Source organism: Canis lupus, chromosome 18 (assembly GCF_003254725.2).
Source record: "Canis lupus dingo isolate Sandy chromosome 18, ASM325472v2, whole genome shotgun sequence".
Classification (NCBI taxonomy): Eukaryota; Metazoa; Chordata; class Mammalia; order Carnivora; family Canidae; genus Canis; species Canis lupus.
The window spans coordinates 6,704,449-6,725,114 of record NC_064260.1 but is presented as its reverse complement, the minus strand read 5'-3'; the positions used below and the strand labels follow the sequence as shown (position 1 = coordinate 6,725,114).

General features: G+C 44.7%; 1 protein-coding gene across 5 annotated transcripts in view; it reads left to right on the top strand.

Moving 5' to 3' along the window:
- The window catches only part of HECW1 (HECT, C2 and WW domain containing E3 ubiquitin protein ligase 1), a 448,536-nt gene that overhangs the window by 348,061 nt on the left and 79,809 nt on the right, over window positions 1–20,666 (top strand). For all 5 annotated transcript variants that reach the window (XM_049096371.1, XM_025449281.3, XM_049096372.1 and 2 more), the window contains 3 exons: window positions 6,464–6,603; window positions 8,630–8,751; window positions 10,821–11,006. In XM_049096371.1, coding sequence (XP_048952328.1) covers window positions 6,464–6,603; window positions 8,630–8,751; window positions 10,821–11,006 — 448 coding nt within the window. The remainder of the gene's footprint in view (window positions 1–6,463; window positions 6,604–8,629; window positions 8,752–10,820; window positions 11,007–20,666) is intronic.

Below are 20,666 nucleotides of genomic sequence, written 5' to 3'. Positions count from 1 at the left end.
GTTAACCCCTGGGAACCCCTGGGAGATGAGAATGGCAGCCAGAGGACCCACCCCCCTTTACCCTTTCCTGCTCAGATTGTATGAGGAGACCAGAAAGTAGTTCTGTATCTTAAGAAACCCATCTCCAGTAGGTCCCTGGAAAGCTAGATTTAGAATTTGGGGGCAGGAGACCAACCAATTTCAAGATGGGGAATCCTCTGAACTTCCTGATGGCACAAGGTCGAAACCAGGTGTTCTTAGCCAAGGGCCCATAGACCAGCCCCTGCCCCAGGTGTTCACTGAGGATGCCCTTGTTTCATGAGCCCTCCAGAAGTTGCATGCAAAATTATATTTTTCTGTCAGACTGTTCCTTATGTGTCATGAGATTCTCAATAGGGCTCAGAACTCAAGTAGTTTAAAACATTCCAAGGATGGGTTCCGTAGAATACTGAGAGCTGCCTGCAGAAAAACAAACTGCATGAACCACTCTCTTCATGTCTACCCTGGTCTCCTGGTTGCTATACACTCAGTAATTCCTAAAAGGCTGCCATCCTGGAAAAAGAAATGTCTAAAAACACTTTTTGAGAGTTGGGTTGTCTTCAAACTAGAGCCTTGCTAGTGAAATTGTAGAGATGCCATTTTGCTTTTCCTCTACAACGGAGACCCTCAGTGGTATTTTTTTCATGCTGCAAGCCAGCGTGAGCATCACAGGCAAACTCCTGCTTCTTCCTTAAGGCTGGATGGCAGCTCCGGGATCCTCTCAGTAGCCGGGAACACAAACTGCAGGCTTCGACTTCGGCGGAACCCGCGTGCCACCTCATTAGGATGCAATAAAGTCAGAAGGAACGATGCAGAATAAGGAACTGGAAGTTAACTGTATCAGCCAGAAAAATTAAAGGGACAATTTAGTCCTGTGAAAAACACATGGGGGCGAAAACCGGAGCTTCGGCTTCCTGTTGTACGCCAAGGAGCACGCCCGGTGCAGATCCCCAGGATGCTCTTGGGGCTTGAGCATTCTCCAGCACCAGCTGAGCGTGTCGGGTCCCTAATGAGAAGCACGGGGGGGTGGGGGGGGTCCGTTGGCAGTGCGTTTCTCTACGGTCATCCCCAGGTTTATTAGCTTTATTAGCTACGAGTGCGCCGCAGACCCGCGGGAGAGCCCCCTCCCGGTGATCGCATCAGAACCCCTGTAACTACACGGGGGGACCCGGCAAGCTCATTTCACATGGAGACTGGGTGCAGGTTCCAGAGGCAGAGGGAGCCTGGAGATCTGTCCTGGCAGAACCGGAGCAGAGGGGCTGTTAACTTGGTTAGCAAGGCTAAGAAAGAGGGGGAGCATCAGCAGGCCATATCCAGGAGAGGTGCACCCCTTGCACCCCGAGCACTGAGAAAGCAGTGCACTGAAGCAGAAGCGACCCCCCCACCTAGGACGGAAGAGGCTACGGACGTTCATCGTGTCCAGGTTGTATAATATGAACACCGGGCCCCATCCATCCTGAAGCAGGCCCCTGGAGAAGCTTTTGCAGGCTTCCCTGTGTAAGTTCCTGTGCCCTCCCGAGGACCTGGACACCCCCAGAGAGGCAGCCAGGCTCTGCGGGACAGGAAGGCTTTTGCAGGCTTTTGCTGCATCTGTCTGGACAGAAAGAAAGAACAGGAATTTGGGGACTTGAGAAAGTATTTATTTCTTGTGAGAAAACCCCACTTAGGGAACATCAGATAACCCTGAGATTCGCAGCCAGGCTCTTCAGCACTGATCGTATCCTATTGCTTTGAAGCATGTAAAGGTTTCCAGTGGTCTGACATGATGAGCAGCCACAGAAAGTTGCCGCCAGCTTCTCTCCATCCCCACGGGGCCCATTTTTGATGACCCGTGGTTGGTCCTCAGGACGAAGTTACAACAATCCCTGTCTCGCAGCAAAGCAGAAATATTTCCCAGTGTCGCAAGGAAAACCTTCTTTCTCCATGTCTAAGGTCTTTGGCCAACTTGACAATTAGCATGAGAAACATGGATGGGAGAAGAGCAAACTTAATGTTGTACGTGTGGAAGCTCAGAGAAACAGGCGCCCCAGAGAAATGACCAAAGCAGGCAGCTTTTGTACCTTTGAGGCAAAGAAACATTTTTTTGTGTGTGAAGACTTGACAACAAAGTTTGGCCCAGGGGTAGGTAGTAAGTTAGTGAAGAGGAGCAGGGTTTGGTTACACAGCCTTCTTCACCCCAACTCCCTGTCTGTCCCCGGTGATGGAGCTAACGCCACCCTCCAGGTGCGGGCAGGTACCTTCCCGTGGGGAAATCACTCTGCCTTCAGGAGGACGGCGCAGGGTCGGAGCATCCTTCTGCGTTGGTTGTTTCTTAAGTAACTTTAATTCAAAATAATCACTATGCCCCAAAAAGGCATGTTTTGGCGTGGCCTGCCCTGGGCCCCATCAGAGGAGATTCCCTGGACCCCCAACAGTGTGGTTCTGAAAGCCATTTAAATGCGTGTGTGCAAGGCAGTGCACACTGAGAAATGCAGACTGTGCAAAGAGCCTGTGGTGAGCGCGCTGGACCTGGCCACTCCCCAGACGCAGCTCAGCCTCCCCGGCCTTTAGGGCCTCACCACGCGCTCCAGCTGCATAGACATGCCTTCCACATGGGTCACGGCTCCATCCTGCAAGGGCCCAAATGTTGGGTGGTCCCTGCAATAGTCCCGGGACCCTCCGCGCGGAGCCAGCAGTGGCGTCTTCCACAGTCCTGTGATCAGTCATGCCTCCCTCTCTTCCTTGTCCTTCTATGTGACCCCCCGCAGGGTCTGGGTCGGTGAAGGCCTCACAGGCCCCGGTGTCCAACAGTCTCTCTCGTTAGTCCTCACGCTTTCAGAACATCCCAAATTAACTCAATTTACCCTCACAGATATTTATTGATCACGCAGACAATATAAATGCATGTTCTTACTTTCAATAATCAACTAGAGTTTTTTTTTTTTTAGTTATTTGGATAAAGTTTTTTTTATATTATTGGGGCATAGAGGTTTTAAATAGGAGAAAAGGTGAAGTATATATAATTCTACTACCCCAGGGTTTACCTTTTAAAAAAAAAATCCCAACTGTCTTTAATTTCCATGCGTACACGTAGGCCTTGGGTAGCTGTGATAACGTATACTTAGTTTTATATTGTCTTCTCACCACACTGAGCGTTTGCATATTGCTACGGAGCCTCAGAGTATCATTTAAAAGGCTGTGTGGCATTCCAGTGAATGGATGAACTATAGTTAACTTAATTTGCCATATTGTTGGATGTTTTCCGTATCGCTTTTCATCGCTATTTTGGAAAAGGCTAAAGGCCCTATTAAATATTAGTATTGCCTCATAGTAGAGCGGTTCCTTGGGGTTATATTCTCAAAAGAGCAGGCCACAGGAGATCGCTGTGGTTTTGGTATTTGATATCCATGCCTAATGTTTTCTAAAGCATCTCTGCGGGCTCGCTCGCCAGCAACAACAGCTTCCCGTCCATCCCATCTTTCCGTCTTGGTTTTGTTGACTTAAGAGGTGCTCCTGGTATGTTTGGTTCTTACACTTCACTTCTTGCAGGGGAGGGTCAACTTTTTTTCCATAAGCTTTTCTTCTACCGACTGTAGCTCCTCCCATGAGAATTGTAGGGTCTTGGGCTTTGTTTGGTTTTGCTCGGTTTTTGAAGGGTTTTTTTCTTGTTTGTTTTTGTGTGCTCCTGTGTGTGTTCAATTATAAATCAGATATTCCAGCTGGCCTTCTTACCAATTTCCATAAACTCTTAATATAAAATCTGGCATTTTTTCTGCAAAAGAAAAAGGGGGGGAGTGGACACAGAAGCATAATCCTTCATGAGATATAAGAGAACCTGCTTTCTGGCTTCCTCTCTCGTCTTTAAAACAGAGCAGGCGTCCGAGGCTGTCATCCTGCCCTCACTGAGTGATCCCTCCACAAACTGCCGTGCATCCTGCTTGTCTCTGAACTTCAGCAGAGATCAGGGGCGGGGTGTGCTACCTGGGATTTGAGGCTGCTGACTCAGTAATGGCACAAGACAACCGAAGTCCAACTGAGGACACAGCAGGTTGTGAAATTACTGGCATTTGCATCATCGAATAAGATCACATTGATTCATTAACATTCTCCTCTATGGTCGCTGCACTTTGGGAAGGAAAAGTGAGGCTACAACCTTCTGTTTGTCTGGCCCTGTTCTAGGGATCTATTGCTGAGTAACAAATCACCCAAACTCGGTGGCATAAAACAATGATTTCTTGCTATCATTATTACTATTACTATGCACCACCGTTTTTATTTCTCATGGTTCCCATGGCTGACTGGGTTCAGCGAAGCCATTCTCTCTCAGGTATTGTCTTGTGGTTGCGGTCAGAGGGTGGCTGGGGCTGGCGACCCACGTATCTGGAGGTTGATACTGGCTGTTGGCTGGGGCCTCAGCTGTGACCCTCACCCCAAACCCGTGGATCTCTCATGTCACCTAGGCTCCCTCGCAGCTTGGCCACTGTGCTCCATCCCAAACTGTCACTTACATTATCTTCAATCAGTCAAGGTAGCCGCAAGAACGTCCCAGGTTCAAGGGGAGGGTTTATTGATCCTACCTCTTAACGGATGAGTAATTCGGTTCTGGAAGAGCATGTGGGACTAAAAATACTTTGAGCCATTTTTGGCAAATGCAACCTGCCGTGACTCATGTAGGGGATCCTCCCGACAGCAGCTCCCTGGGTCTTCGGCAGTCCCATTCCTCCCCTGGTCAAGGTGACACACTTCAGCAGCTTCTCACTGGCCCACTCTGTCCCTCCCACCATGGTGGCACTTCCTGAGTTCCATCAGAGAGAATGTCACAACACAACCTTCCGTCCCCTTCCACATGACCTGCTGGCCACAGGCATGTTGACGTGGAAAATAAACAAGGGCATTTCTCTATACAATCCTTTGCCCATTCCTGCCCCCCTCCATGTTGTCTTATTAGAGGCCTTCTCAGGGATGTCTCGCAGTGTCTGCTGCAGGCAGGGGTGTCTCCTGATGTGTCAGGAGTGAGTGGTGGAGCCTCTCTAGATAAAACACTACTTAAAGAAAGCAACCAGTGATTCTTAAACCTAGATGCAGGTAATGCTACCTAAAGGACTTCTTAGAAATGCAGATTTCAATTTTGTCTCCATTTCTGTGATCCTAACAACCACCCAGCTGATTCTCTTGCAAGTGGTCTGGAGACCACCCTTGAAAAAAATTTTTAAAAAAAGGAATTCCTTTTGAAGGTCAAGTCAAGAGGTCTCTGGTCTTCAGAAGGCCTGCCACAGCAGACCTTGTCTCTAACGGTACGTCCCCTGCCCCACGTTGGACTGTGTTTGGAGACCTGGTATTCACTGCTCCCTGGACTCTCGCTCTCCTCCTCTCTTCACACCTCCTCCTCCACCCCCACATCTCTGTCCTGGGCACAGGACTCGTGTGGCACATTCCCTTGCCCGTTGGCTCTTGCATGCAATCAGTGACCTCCAGGTCAACACGTCCAGACCCACACCACAATCTTCCCTCCCCTCCTGCCTGTTCTCCTGCAGGTCCCTTTCCAGTGTTGGCTCCCTCACCTACCTGCCTGAGGCCAGGTATCAGGTACATCCTGGTACCACCGGCGAGCTTCTCGGGGTTCCCCAAGGGTGAACTCCTCTGTGCACCTGATTCTATATTCCTTCCCTGCAAGCTCCCCACAGGTTCATACTGGCTTCCAAACGTAGGCACCCCGGTGCTTCCTCGTCTGTGTCTCACACATCAGGACAGCCTTTTCACACTGTCACAGTCGTGGCTTACCTGCCATTCCCCTGTGCGCTCGGAAGACGATATCGCATTCTCATCCTGACTTGGGTCTAAAAGTCCAGCACAGGGCCTGGGCATATTGGAAGAGGTGGCAAATATTCAGTAAGTACCTGGGAAGGTGATGGACTGGCCGGCTGACTGGATGCATCGTCAACTTGGGAAGAAAAATAAGATGAGCCTTCAGATCAGCAGGAAACATTCATTTGTGGGCCCGCATGTCACAGTGTTTCCACAGTTCCTGTCAGTGGTATCAGTTAAAGATAAGTGAGTGGAACTATTATTCTGATTTGGCGACTCATTACCATAATGTGAAAATAATTTGATCATCTTAGTTGTAACATTTTAAGTTCTCCCCCAAACCTTCGTTCTAGGCTTGGTCTGGTTTAGTTTAACGCAGGCCAGAGGCTGTGTGTGTTTTGTGACCAGTTATCCGTGTTCATGTGTAAAAAGTCACGACACTTGAAACGTGTCACAGTTTACAAAACATAAAGAAGTCCGTTCATCGGGGGGTCCTCGTGCTGCCAGTTGTTCTGGTGTCTCACGGGAACTTTCGGCATTCCTTTCCTGACATTCAAGACAGTTCTTCACAGATTTCTCCAGTTCGTTGATTCAGAGCATCAGCCCCCAACAAGCCAAGAAGCAAAAGTTAACTCCCGTCTCTCCATTTTCTGATACAAAGGTATCAAAATATCCAGCGAACTATTGCCACAGAGAGGCCCGAAGAAGATTCTGGCAACCAAAGTTGTGAGCAGGTCCCAGGAGGAGGCAGTGGAGGAGGTGGGAGCGACTCAGAGGCCGAATCTTCTCAGTCAAGCTTAGGTAAGGGGGGTGCGGGGGGCTGAAGCTGAGACCCCTACCCTGCCCCGGGGGACGGATGGCCTGAGGGGCTCAGGGTGGAAGGGGAAGAGGCTTGGTGCCCCCAGTGGGAAGCACACCGGAGTTTCCCACCAGGAACGTAAAGGAGAAGTAAGAAACCTCATACTCGTGCATCAAGGCCATTTTTCCAGGGGCCTCATCATTTCTCGTCAAGTGAATTTATTTGTTGGTGGCTTTAAGAATTTTCCGCTTATAAATAAAACAGTGCAATTAGGGCAGCCCGGGTGGTTCAGGGGTTTAGCGCTGCCTTCGGCCCAGGGTGTGATCCTGGAGACCTGGGATCGAGTCCCACATCGGGCTCCCTGCATGGGGCCTGCTTCTCCCTCTGCCTGGGTCTCTGCCTCTCTCTCTGCGTGTCTCAAATAAATAAATAAAATCTTTAAAAAAAAAAAAAAAGCAATGCAATGAAAATTCATGGTCTACTTCAAAGAGGCTCCGTGCCAAGACTAGGAATAATTATTTGTGTGCATTTAGAATAAAATACAAGTGCCCCCGAGGCAGCAACCTGGGAGCAAGGGGTCTCCCGGGGAGCTTACCGTTAGCACTGCCCCCCGCACCTGTGCGCCTAACCCGGTGGCCAGGCATCCGCCAGGGGCCTGCTTTTCACTTCTTTGAATCTGCCTGAGTGCAGCTCAGACGAGAATATTCAAAAGGCACAGAAGACTGGCTTCAGCTCTTCTGCTTGCAACGATGTAAGGGCATCGCAGCGACATCCCGATGCACTTCCTCGGAGGGGGCGCCGAATGATGGCCCGTCGGAAGCTCGGGCGCGGGGGGAGCAAGCAGGCCTGTGCCTGCAGTTGTGCCAGCTGTCCACCCTCTCCTGCGAGGCACAACAGTGGGCATGGTCGTGCACATACCCAGTCCCACCAGCCACTGGAATTGTGTCCCTTCTCTACATTTTACCAGAGACACTAGCTACGCTGACTGGTTTAGGTATTTCTTTTTTTTTTTTTTAAGATTTTATTTATTTATTCATGAGAGACACAGAGAGAGAGAGAGAGAGGCAGAGACACAGGCAGAGGGAGAAGCAGGCTCCACGCAGGGAGCCCAATGTGGGACTCGATCCCAGACCTCCAGGATCAGGCCCTGAGCTGAAGGCAGACGCTCAACCCCTGAGCCCCCCAGGGATCCCCTGGTTTACATATTTCTATTTATTAATTTCTCAGAGATGTGATAAAGTAGCCGAATAATTGAAAGCAGAAGGCAAAAAGGAAGAGAAAGTTTCTTTCTGAGTTTGGTATTGGGTAACAAACTGTCCCAAAGTGTGGAAGCTTAAACCTCCAGCCCTGCATTTGTCCCCCAGGTGGGCAATAGCGGCTGAGCCCCAGCAGGCTCACACACGCGTCCTGAGTCCGCTCTCCAGTCAGCTGTGGGCCAGCTGGCCTGACATGGCCTGCTCCCTAGCTTCTCATCTTGTACCAGACTAGGCCCAAGCTTGTTCTCGCAGTGGTGGCAGCGTTCTAAGGGACAGTGGGGATGCACAGACTTCTCGAAGCCCTGGCTTGGAATTTGTGCCAGGCCCTGTTACTTGAAGCAAGGCACAAGCTAGCTCAGTTCAACAGGGGGAGAAGCTGCACAGTCTCATGCAGGGGGGTGTGGATGCAAGAAGGTAAGAACTGTGCTCCTTTCAGCAAACAACCATGACTATGCTTAGCAACTCCTGAAGAAAAGAAGAAAAAAGCCCCTGTAGTAGAAGGGACGAGATGTTCAAGGACTGGACCTCACTGAAGTCATGCAGGAGCACTCGTAGGAAATAATGACTCTTAACTGGCACATGCACAGTGATACGACAGCTGGTCCTACACTATGACACCTGATCAGGTCACTGTCGGGGACAGCAGTCGGCTCCAGCTGCCCCATAGAGGCCAATACACGGGAGGCCGGGGCAGGGGGGTTGTAGAGAGAGAAGTACTGTATTTGAAATGACATTTTCCAATGCATTCATTGCTTTGCTTCACTTTTTGCAGATCTGAGGAGAGAAGGGTCACTTTCTCCGGTGAATTCACAAAAAATCACCTTGCTGCTGCAGTCCCCAGCGGTGAAGTTCATCACCAACCCTGAATTCTTCACCATACTACACGCCAACTATGTGAGTGCTCCAGAACACACAGGGAGCCCACCTGGCTGCCATCAAAAACTCAAAACACTCCTTTGCAAAAGTTATTTGATAGATTATAGATGGTAGCATTTTAACTCAGGCAAGATTGAAAACAAACAAAACAGCTTGATCCACTCTTTTTACTGTCTGTGAGGCCCCCCACAAAGGGGGGGAAAAAAGCTGGATTTGGCAATGCTGTTGCTTCTTCAGGTTTTTGTTGGGCTCAAACGTATTAAGAACCATGAAAGTCATTTAGAAACAAATCCGTGTTTCTATTATTGTTAAAATTTTAAAGGAATAAGATTATGAAGTTGACAGATTCCCTTCAGCCTGAATCATTTTTATAAAATCACCTTCATTAAGGAAATTTTAATATAGATTTATCTTAGATAAATATCTAGTTTTCCTTTTAATAAAATTAGTTGTTGAAGTATCATGCTTAAGTTAAATTTAATATGTTTACATATATAATTATTTATCTCTTTTTTTGTATTTTCAAGAAAGCAATGACATGCTATCACTATATTCATTAATTCTTTCATCTGATGAACATTTTGTGTAGACAGATGCAGATCTAGGTACGGGCGTCACAGAGGCAGTGTGACACCTGAACAGCACAAGCTTCCCAATTTGTGGAGCAACAGACATGTACAGAGACCAGTCTGAAGTGACAGGACAGGGCCCAACCTCAGGGAAGAATGAAAGGCTCTGGAAACACAGGAGATGGGACATAGGAGAGCGTCCCTGAGGAGGTGGCTGCTGAATTGAGTCAGGAAGGTTGCAAGTGGGTGGGAAGAAGCCCCAGAGAGAGGGAAGAAGGACACAGCTGTGAAGGGGTCTGGGGTCGGGTCTGCGAGGATAGGACGTGGTGGGCAAAGGTGGGAAGAAGGGCTGGAGGATAAGTAACAAAACTCAGGGTAGGTCATGGAAAGGAGCCCTAGCTATACTTCAGAAGCAGCAGAACCAACAGCAGTCCTAGGCATTTGCCTCATAGGATCAGGTGTTTGATTAAACATCTTCTCCAGTAGAAGCGCAGGAAGACTGAAGGGCGGTAAGGTTAGAGGCTGATCCAACCCACAGGTGAGAGATGATGGAGGCCCCCCCTGAGGAAGGGGCCAGGCATATAGAAAGGGGGAGCATGGTGATGGAGGAGGGCAAGAGTGAGGACTCAAAAAGTCTGAGTCCTTTCCACTTTGAGCACCTGAGTTAGTGAGTGTCTCCATTAGCAGGTGCAATTATTTGTTTAGGCGACAGAGGCCGTGGCCAGGGAGGAGACCAGTTTTTTGCAGGTTATATTTGACAGTCCTCCGGGACATCCATTGTTAGACCCAGAGTGGCTGCTCACTGGTGCAGGGGTGAGTCACAAAGGGGGACAAGGATGCCAGATATTGTTGCCCTGAAGCACTGGCATCAGGTGGCCCCTGGCCAGGAAGAGCCACCGCACCAGCCTGCCCGGCAGCGAGCAGTGTTTGCTTTCACCACATGCACACCAGCCTTGTGTACTACCATAAGGTCACCATTCGACACTCCTGAAGCATTCTCCCTTTCTTCTCATCCCCAACCCGTCCATACACAAAAGTTGGCGACACACCTCTGAAGTCTAGCCTTCGATCCCCAGGGACCCTAAATGGATCCTCCTTGTTGTAGACATAGAAGAGGAACAAGGGCAGACCGGTGCAGCCAGAGCAGGAAAAGCAGGGGAGAGACAGGAGCAATGCTTCCCGCAGTAGAGGGAGACCCAAGGGAGCCTGGCCTAGCTCTGGGAGGAGGAGGGGGAGGAGGAGGAGGGGAACCTCTGAGATGCACCCAGAGGACGACAGTGCCCAAGGCTGCGGAAATGCCCTAGAGATCACAAACGGGTCCATGTGTGTTGACAGTGCACATTGAATTTTTGAGCAAGATGTCCCCTTCTGAGGCTGCCCCCTCAAGGCCACGAGAAATCACTGTGTTAGCCATCAGGTTGCAGTACGTCAAGGCGCTCAAGGCGTACTTTGTCTGTGCTTTTCCTACCCGCCCCCCCCCCCAACACCCTATCCCAATGGGCCCTGGCCCCCCCTCAGGGTGCCTACCGAGTCTTCACCAGTAGCACCTGCTTAAAGCACATGATCCTGAAGGTCCGGCGGGACGCCCGCAATTTCGAGCGCTACCAGCACAACCGCGACTTGGTGAACTTCATCAACATGTTTGCAGACACGAGGCTGGAATTGCCCCGGGGCTGGGAGATCAAAACGGACCAGCAGGGAAAGGTGAGTGTGACTCCTGTCATCAAAGGGCTCCGTATCAGAAAAAGACCCAGGAGGAAGTGAGGGGGGAGGACAGGAAAGGTGTGTCTCAGAGACAGGCCATCAGCCACCAGGAGGAACAGAGAGGTAACTGCGGGCAGCAGGGCTTCTGACCTGTGTAGGCTGTGGAGTGTCATCCCTGCCCTCTTGCCCGCTGATGCCAGTAGCAGCCCCACCAACTGGTGATATTGCCACAGATGTCCCCTGGAGGGCAAAATCCTGCCCGGTTGAGAACTGCTGCCTGTGTGCTTGGAACTTGAAAGCAGAGTCTGTTCAATGACCTTTCTATTGTTATGCCTCCTTAGACAGCTGACTCTCAGGGAATGAAATTATCAGTTAAATGGGAATGGCATTATTAGATTACTTGTTGTGATTTTCCTAATGAGCCTTCAGTTCTCATTAAAACCACCTGGCAAACGGGCAGGGCATATTGGGCCCATGTGATATTCCTGGCTTGCGTTTTGCCTTTGTGTGACCTTAGCCAAAACATCTTTCCCAGCGATGCTTTAGAAGCCTAGCTGAGTTCGCTACAGCAAAACTGTTCTTTCTTAATCACCACCAGTCACATCAATGTATTTATAGGACAGGCCAAACCGTTTATTAAAGAAATGTCTCTGTGTAATCTTTTATGATCTGCAGTAAATCCCTCCCTCTTTTAGGGTCAAAGGAATCACGAGTTTTGTCAGTAGACATGTCCCAGTGGGAAACTGCATTACACAGTTTCTGTCCTCTGTCATGGTGAATGTGTGAAGCCACAGTTCCCCAAAGTGGGCTGATAGGGTGTCATTGTCCCCTGGGAACCACAAACTCCTCCCCACAAACCCCTTAGCATGTCTCAGGACCTGGACTCTCTGATGTGAAGAAAGGATGGTCCACTAATGCAAGTCTGTTAGTTCAGTAAGTACGTAGGACCAGCTCCTGGGCAGTTGGTTGAATTGGAAGAGGGCCTGGGGTGGGGGACATGGTTTATGTAGTAGAAAAGCCACTATAGCCAGAATCTGCTCCTAAGGACCTTCTCTTTTACTGGATGTAAAAGGGAATGACAGTGACTATGCTGTGAGGGCTTGGAGATGTGCGTCACAGTGGGAAATAAAGATGTTAAGCCAGGACAGAAAGTAAAGGAACATCTCATCAGAGCTGGGGTGCACAGGCCTCATCTCAGCGGTCTGTGGTCCATATTTACGTTTATTACTTAACTAAGTTGCCAAGAGTCCACCACTATGAATCAATGAACAGAAAGGGTCATTACGGTTTATTATGCAAATAGCACACTAATGCAAACAACTTGCTTAGCCTCAGATCTTCCAAAGGTCATAACTACACGCAGCTCTCCCACTAGGGTGCAACTAGCCAGAGGCCCAGTGGAATGCCAGGAAAACCCCCACCCAAGCCATCAGCCCTGTTCCTCCAGGGCTCATCACACCAGCAAAGAAGCACAGCAGCTGAGACATGCACCAAGAATTTTAGTTATTTTGAAATGCGTATAAGAGAATTTCTGGCAAAACATTTTCCCCTAATTCTGTTTAGTGAGATGGTATCATATACAAGAAAGAAGTCCTAAAATGAAGAAGACTTGAGTTTTGCTTTCAGTTATAAAACAAACCAGCTGTGTGACGAAATGCATATACACACACACACAAAATGATCGAATTCCTTATTAATTGAGCGCACACAGACTCAGAGTTGGCAGACAAAATCTCTAAGAAGCATACCAAGTACTGAATTGTTGGGGGGAAAGTAGCCTTAAATTAGAAATGTGTTATCACAATCCATAGAGTAGAGAGGAACAGTGGAGGATAGGGGGTAAAATAGGAGTAGGGGGACGTGTAGGAGCACCGCCCCATCCCATTCTAAACACGTGACCTGGGGCAAGTCCCTTTACTGCTCTGAGCCCCACTTTGTTCATCATAAAGTAGCACTAATTATTATTACCTTCATGATTTTATAGCCACGTGTAGAGTAAATAAGTGAATGTGGGAATCCATGATAATACAGCAGATTAGTAATGTCTGTGGGAATTATCCATACAAAAAAAAAATCACATCAGACTGGCAACTGGGGAAAATACAAAAATACTTCATTGCTAAAGCCCATTGATAATGGAGATAGGTTTAGAAAAACATTTTTGGACTCTATCCTACAGGCTCATCCCTGTGACTTGGAGAGAATGTGCTGTACAGGAGTCTGGAATTTAGGAACACCACTCACTGAAAAATCAGGTGGTGCTAGCTCTCTATGCAAAAGATATCTTCATAGATGCCAGAGAAGGTTCCAGAATGCCACATTACCTTCTTGTTTCTTACTCTGGCCAATCTACTTCTTGTTTTATTGACACATGCAAGATGACAGCCTTCGTGTTTAGGGTATATGTGGTAGGAATAGAAGGACCAGGGCTAGCTGTTTGATGTCTTTGAATGCATGATCATCCCCACAAAAGGGGACAGGGACAGTGCCCTGAAAGTTGCACCACTTCAGGAGGACCAGAGTAAAGGGCCAAATGGCATCTGACTCATCTGTTGTCTTGAAAGCCTGAGAAAGGAGGTCACAGCCTTCTTCCAGCTTCAGTAGAGATTGGCTGTGGACCGCAAGTGGATTCTAGGCCTGAGTGAGGAGGAGGCTTATCATCTGAGAGGGGGTGTGGCTGCAGGTGGTGGGGCAGGTGACATTCTGTCTGTGGCCAGCATAGGGTGGAGCCAACCTCTACTAAGGAATGAACACACAACAGCAAAATAAAAAGGAACCTGTGAAGACCTACCACTACATGAAGGAAACAGAACCTTTATCTGAGAAAAAAAATATATCTCATAGTATAACTTTTTTCAGAAAACAGAAAAATTTAAAAGGTACCTGCTTATCATACCCAAAATGGTTTAGGAACATATCACTTCTATTGAACAAGAAGGAGCAGCCAGGAACAGAAAAAAAAAGCTGAGAGGAAGCAGATGTAAGAAAATAGACCTGCCATATGATCTGGCAATCCCACTTCTGAATATATATCCAAAAGAATTGAAATCAAAATCTCAAAGAGATATCTGCATTTCTATGTTCCTTGAAGCATTATTCACAATAACCAGAATATGGAAACAACCTAAATGTCCACTGATAGATGAATGGGTAAAGAAAATGTGGTATATAAAAAGGGAGGTGGGGAGTGGTTAAATAAGTGATGGGGATTAAGGAATACATTTGTCATGATGAGCACTGGGTGGTGGAGGGGAGTGTCAAATTACTATATTGTCAACCTGAAACTAATATTATACTGTATGTTAATTGGAAATAAAATAAAACCTTTAAAAAGGTATGTTTGTAAACTTATGTGTAGAAGCATATGGTAATAGAGCTGCTCTTAATTTAATGAAACTACACAGTGCATAATGCATCTTTCACATAACATCTTCTTTCATTAAGACATTAGTGTTAAATAGGTGTCAATGAGGATGTAGAGAATAGGGAACCTTCTTGCACTGTTGGTGGAAATGCGAACTGGTGCAGCTACTCTGGAAAACAGTATGAGTTTCCGCAGAAAGTTAAAAATAGAGCTACCCTACAATCCAGCTATTGCACTACTAAGTATTTACCCAAAGAAATACTAAGAAATACTAAGTCAAAGGGACACATGCACCACAGTGTTTATAGCAGCAATATCTACAATAGCCAAATTATGGAAACAGCCCAAGTGAATGGATAAAGAAGAGGTGGTACATATATACAATGGAATAATTACCAGCCATAAAATGGAATGAAATCTTGTCATTGGCAAAGATGTGGATGGAACTACAGAGTATTATGCTCAGCGAAATAAGTCTGTCTGATAAAGACAAATGCCATATAATTTCACTCACATATGGAATTTTAGAAACAATCAGGGGGGGAAAAGAAGAGAGACAAACCAAGAAGAAGACTCTTAACTATAGAGAACAAACTGAGGGTGACCAGAGGTGGGTGGGCAGGGGGATGAAGGAAATAGGTGATGGGGATTTAGGAGTACACTTGGGATGAGCCCCAGGTGATGTATGGAAGTGTTGAATCAGTATATTGTACTCCTGAAACTAATATTACAGTGTATCTTAACTGGAATTCAAAAACTTATAAAAAAGAAAATATGATATATACATACAGTGGAACATTATTCAACCTCAAAAATGAAGGAAATTCTGACACACTAAGGTATGAATGAACCTGGAGGACATTATGCTTGGTGAAATTAGCCAGTCCCAGAGGGAAGACAGTGTGTAATTCCCCTGACATGAAGTATGTGAAATAGCTTCAGAGTAACAGAGCAGAATGGTGGTTGCCAGGGGCTGGGGCAAGAGGAAATGGGGGAGTTTAGGTTCAGTGGGTGTTTCAGTTACACAAGATGAGTAAGCTCCAGAGACCTGCGGCATATGTTAACAATGCTGTTTTATACCAGGTGCTTAGTACTAAGCTAAAATTTTGTTAGAGAGTAAGTCTCATGTTACATGTTCTTACTACAATTAAAAAAAAAGTGGGCTGAAAATAACATCTTAAAATCTTAATTTTAAGATTGCAAAGAAAAACAAAATACAATAGCATTGGAATAAAACAGAGCAGAAATGATGCTATTTAAAATCAAATCACTTCCCTAAAAACTACAGAACGCTTCTGAAAGAAATTGAGGAAGACACAAAGAGATGGGAAAATATTCCATGCTCATGGATTGGAAGAATTAATATTGTGAAAATGTCAATGTTACCCAGGGCAATTTACACATTTAATGCAATCCCTATCTAAATATGATGGGCTTTCTTCAGAGAGTTGGAACAAATCATCTTAAGATTTGTGTGGAATCAGAAAAGACCCCGAATAGCCAGGGGAATATTAAAAAAGAAAAGCATATCTGGGGGTATCACAATGCCAGATTTCAGGTTGTACTACAAAGCTGTGGTCATCAAGACAGTGTGGTACTGGCACAAAAACAGACACATAGATCAGTGGAACAGAATAGAGAATCCAGAAGTGGACCCTCAACTTTATGGTCAACTAATATTCGACAAAGCAGGAAAGATCATCCACTGGAAAAAAAGACAGTCTCTTCAATAAATGGTGCTGGGAAAATTGGACAGCCATGTGCAGAAGAATGAAACTAGACCATTCTCTTACACCAGACACAAAGATAAACTCAAAATGGATCAAAGATCTAAATGTGAGACAAGAATCCATCAAAATCCTAGAGGAGAACACAGGCAACACCCTTTTAAACTTGGCCACAGCAACTTCTTGCAAGATACATCCATGAAGGCAAGAGAAACAAAAGCAAAAATGAATTATTGGGACTTCACCAAGATAAGAAGCTTCTGCACAGCAAAAGAAACAGTTAACAAAACTAAAAGCCTACAGAATGGGAGAAGATATTTGCAAATGACATATCAGATAAAGGGCTAGTTTCCAAGATCTATAAAGAACTGATTAAACTCAACAGCAAAGAAACAAACAATCCAATCATGAAATGGGCGAAAGACATGAACAGAAATCTCACAGAGGAAGACATAGACATGGCCAACATGCACATGAGAAGATGCTCCGCATCACTGGCCATCAGGGAAATACAAATCAAAACCACAATGAGATCCCACCTCACCCCAGTGAGAATGGAGAAAATTAACAAGGCAGGAAACCACAAATGTTGGAGAGGATGCGGAGAAAGGGGAACCCTCTTGCACTGTTGGTGGGAATGTGAACTGGTGCAGCCACTCTGGAGAACTGCGTGGAGGTTCCTCAAAGAGTTAAAAATAGATCTGCCCTATGACCCAGCAATTGTACTGCTGGGGATTTACCCCAAAGATACAGATGCAGTGAAACGCTGGGACACCTGCACCCCAATGTTTATAGCAGCAATGTCCACAATAGCCAAACTGTGGAAGGAGCCTCGGTGTCCATTGAAAGATGATGGATAAAGAAGATGTGGTCTATGTATACAATGGAATATTCCTCAGCCATTAGAAACGACAAATACCCACCATTTGCTTCGATGTGGAGGGACCTGGAGGATATTATGCTGAGTGAAATAAGTCAATCAGAGAAGGACAAACATTATATGGTCCATTCATTTGGGGAATATAAAAAATAGTGAAAGGGAATAAAGGGGAAAGGAGAAAAATGAGTGGGAAATATCAGGGAGGGAGACAGAACATGAGAGACTCCTAACTCTGGGAAACGAACGAGGGGTGGTGGAAGGGGAGGTGGGCGGGGGGTGGGGGTGACTGGGTGAGGGGCACTGACGGGGGCACTTGATGGGATGAGCACTGGGTGTTATTCTATATGTTGGCAAATTGAACTCCAATAAAAAGAATTTTTTTTTAAAAAGGAAAAAAAATTAAATCACTGAAATGGACCAGGGAAATAACTCCCAAAGTGAGGAAAGGATGCAAATGATAAGGAATAAGGTTAAAAAATAAAGAAAGGAAGGAAAGAAAAACCAAAAAGAACATATCTTACTTTCTCGGCCAGGCCTATCCAATTTAATACCAAAAACACCGACGGTCCCCGGCCTTTGTGATCCACCATATAAATTATATATTTGTTAGATTTGCTGTTTCATCTGTTTGTCCTAACAGAATCTTAAGCTCCTTGAGAGCAGGGATCTTTGCTCATTGATGAAACTCCAAGGGCTTAGAATATTTCTGGGATATAATTTGCACTCAATTAAAATCGCTCTTGGATGAATGACTTATAGATGCTCCTAAGGAAGAAACCAGAGTAATAGGTATAACAGTAAAAATTAAATTCTACATATAAAAACTAAATCAAATTATTAATTAAATATTGAAGATAAAATTTTGAGCTCTAAAATAAATTGTTCAGATAGGCAGGTTAATTGTGCTCACTGAGTTATAGTAAAGTTAATTAAAATTCTGTATCTACACATATTCTGGAATGTCTTTAAATGGGAATTTTAAAAATCTTATCAATATATAGCCATGGTAATATGAAAGTTACCTTAAAAAGAATAAAAATCAGGCAAGCTTAAAATTTTCCATCCATAAAACTCAACTATAGAAATCTACAGGGATCCCTGGGTGGCGCAGTGGTTTGGCGCCTGCCTTTGGCCCAGGGCGCCATCCTGGAGTCCCGGGATCAAATCCCACGTCGGGCTCCGGGTGCATGGAGCCTGCTTCTCCCTCTGCCTGTGTCTCTGCCTCTCTCTCTCTCTCTCTCTCTCTCTTTCTCTCTGTGACTATCATAAATAAAGAAAGAAAAAAATATTAAAAAAAAATCTACAGAGCAACGAGTACAGGTTATTGATGAGAAAAAGTTGCAGCCGCAAAATTCTATATCCAAACAAATTGATGTCATCCAAATGTGAAGATACTAGAAAAACAACCTACATGCAAGATTTCAGAGCTCACTGGACTCTTTTCCTGTCCAAAGAAAACACCAGAAGCCATTCTCCAAATGGCTCACAAATGAAGCAGAAGAGGAAATCAATAATGGGGAGATCATAGTGTAAGAGGACTATGGCGGTAAATATTTAAATCAAATACATGAATATAAATGTAAATAATTGTTAAAATGCTTGAAAATATTTTGGAAAGGAGTAAAATATGATAAAATGGAATAATTGTATAAGAACTATTTGAATCATATTCCTAACCTAGAATAAAATAGACAAAGAAGAGAAAAGAAGGCCAATGAACAGAGCAAGGAAAGTTGTGCTAAGTTCATGGTTGAGTATAAGAGGAATCCAATTGGATAATTTGAAAAACAAGGGCTAAATATAGTTATTTGATCAACTTAAAGGGCAACTATTTGTATCACTGAAAGCAAGATTTTTGTTTTAAACATCTACAAAAATAAAATCAAGCAAAACACAATTTACATAGCAAAACACTCAAAAAATCCACCAGGAAGCAAAGAAATTAGAAATAATAAAAACAAAATAACAAACGTACAGCCAAGCTAAATAGTCATAATGGTAGGTGGAAATATGATAAACCTACAAATGAAAAGAAAACACTTTCAGGTTTGGTAACAAACAGATCCAACTTATTAAAAGACATACTCAAATAATTCAGAGAGTTTAAAAAATAAAAGAATAAATATTAATAGAATGTGAAAACTGTAACAAGAAAATCAATGGTGGTATATTAATATCATAGGAAGAAGAGTTCAAAATCAGAACCATTAAATGGAGTCAAAGTAAGATTTTATATAAATCAAAAGCACAACTAAAATAAAGATACAATAATCATATATCCTATGAGCCAAATCACATCATATTATATAAGAAAACCAAAAGAGAAATACAAAAGGGATGAAATAAATGCATTGCAGGAAAATGAGTCATATCAGTTTGACAGGGAGACAAAAGTCAGGATTTGAATAATGTAATTTTGTATTAGTGGAATATATATTCTTTTGTTTAAAATAGACCTTACATAGACCTTAATTACATACAATTTCTATTTGTCAATTATACCTCAATAAGAGTGGGAAAAAATAGAGTTTACATGAATGGATAAACAAAATGTGGTATTACCCACACAATGAAAGATTTTGCATCGTTAAGAGGCAATGAAATTCTGACACATGTACAGCATGAATGGACCTTGAAACAAATCAGAAACAAAAGGACAAATATTTGATCTCACATGAGGTATCTAAAAATAGTCAAACTCATAAACAGAAAGGGACTGGGGGAAGGAGGGAATGAGAAGTTGGTGTTGAATGTGTACAGAGTTTCAGTTTGGGAAGATGAAAAATTTCAGGAGATGGATAGTGATGGTTGTGTGATAATGAGAATGTACTTAATGCCACTAAGCTACACTTAAAAATGATTAAAATGGCAAAATTTGTTTACCACAATTTTTTAAGGAATAAAAACAGTTTACAACTTCTTTATGAGATCCTTAGAGATTTTTCTTTTTAAATGATAACATTTTGTAACACAAAGAAAACAGAAAAGCATAAAATATTTGTGTTGCATGCCATGGCCATAAGCTATAGAGCTGTATATATTTTTTTAAGATTTTAATTATTTATTTGAGAAAGAGTGAGCGAGAAAGAGAAAGAGAGAGAGCACAAGCCAGAAGAGAGGCAGAGGGAGAGGGAGAGGCAGACTGCCCACTGAGCAAGGAGCCCACCCTATGTCCCTGTTTGATCCCAAAATCATGGGATCCTGAGGTGAGCCAAAGGCAGACATCTAACTGACTGAGGCACCCAGGCATCCCTAGAGTTACATTTTAAACAACGGATTTAAAATCAGTCAGAAAAAGACATTGTATGATTTCACTCATATGTGGAATTTAAGAAATGAAGCAGATGAACATCGGGGAAGATAAAGAGAGACAAACCATAAAACAGACTTGTAATGATAGAGAAAAAACTGGGGGCTGATAGAGGGAGGTGGTGGGGGTGGGCTAACTGGGTGATGGGGATTAAGGAGGGCACTTGTGATGAGCACCGGGTGTTGTATGTAAGTGATGAATCCTTGAATTCTACTCCTGAACTTAATATCGCACTGTATGTTAACTAACTGGAATTTAAATAAAAACATAAAATAACAATGAAAATAAACAACAAATTTAAACACAACGAATCAACCATCAACACAACCATCAAAAACAATTTGCCACCCAAAAAAAAAAAAAAAAAAAACAATTTGCC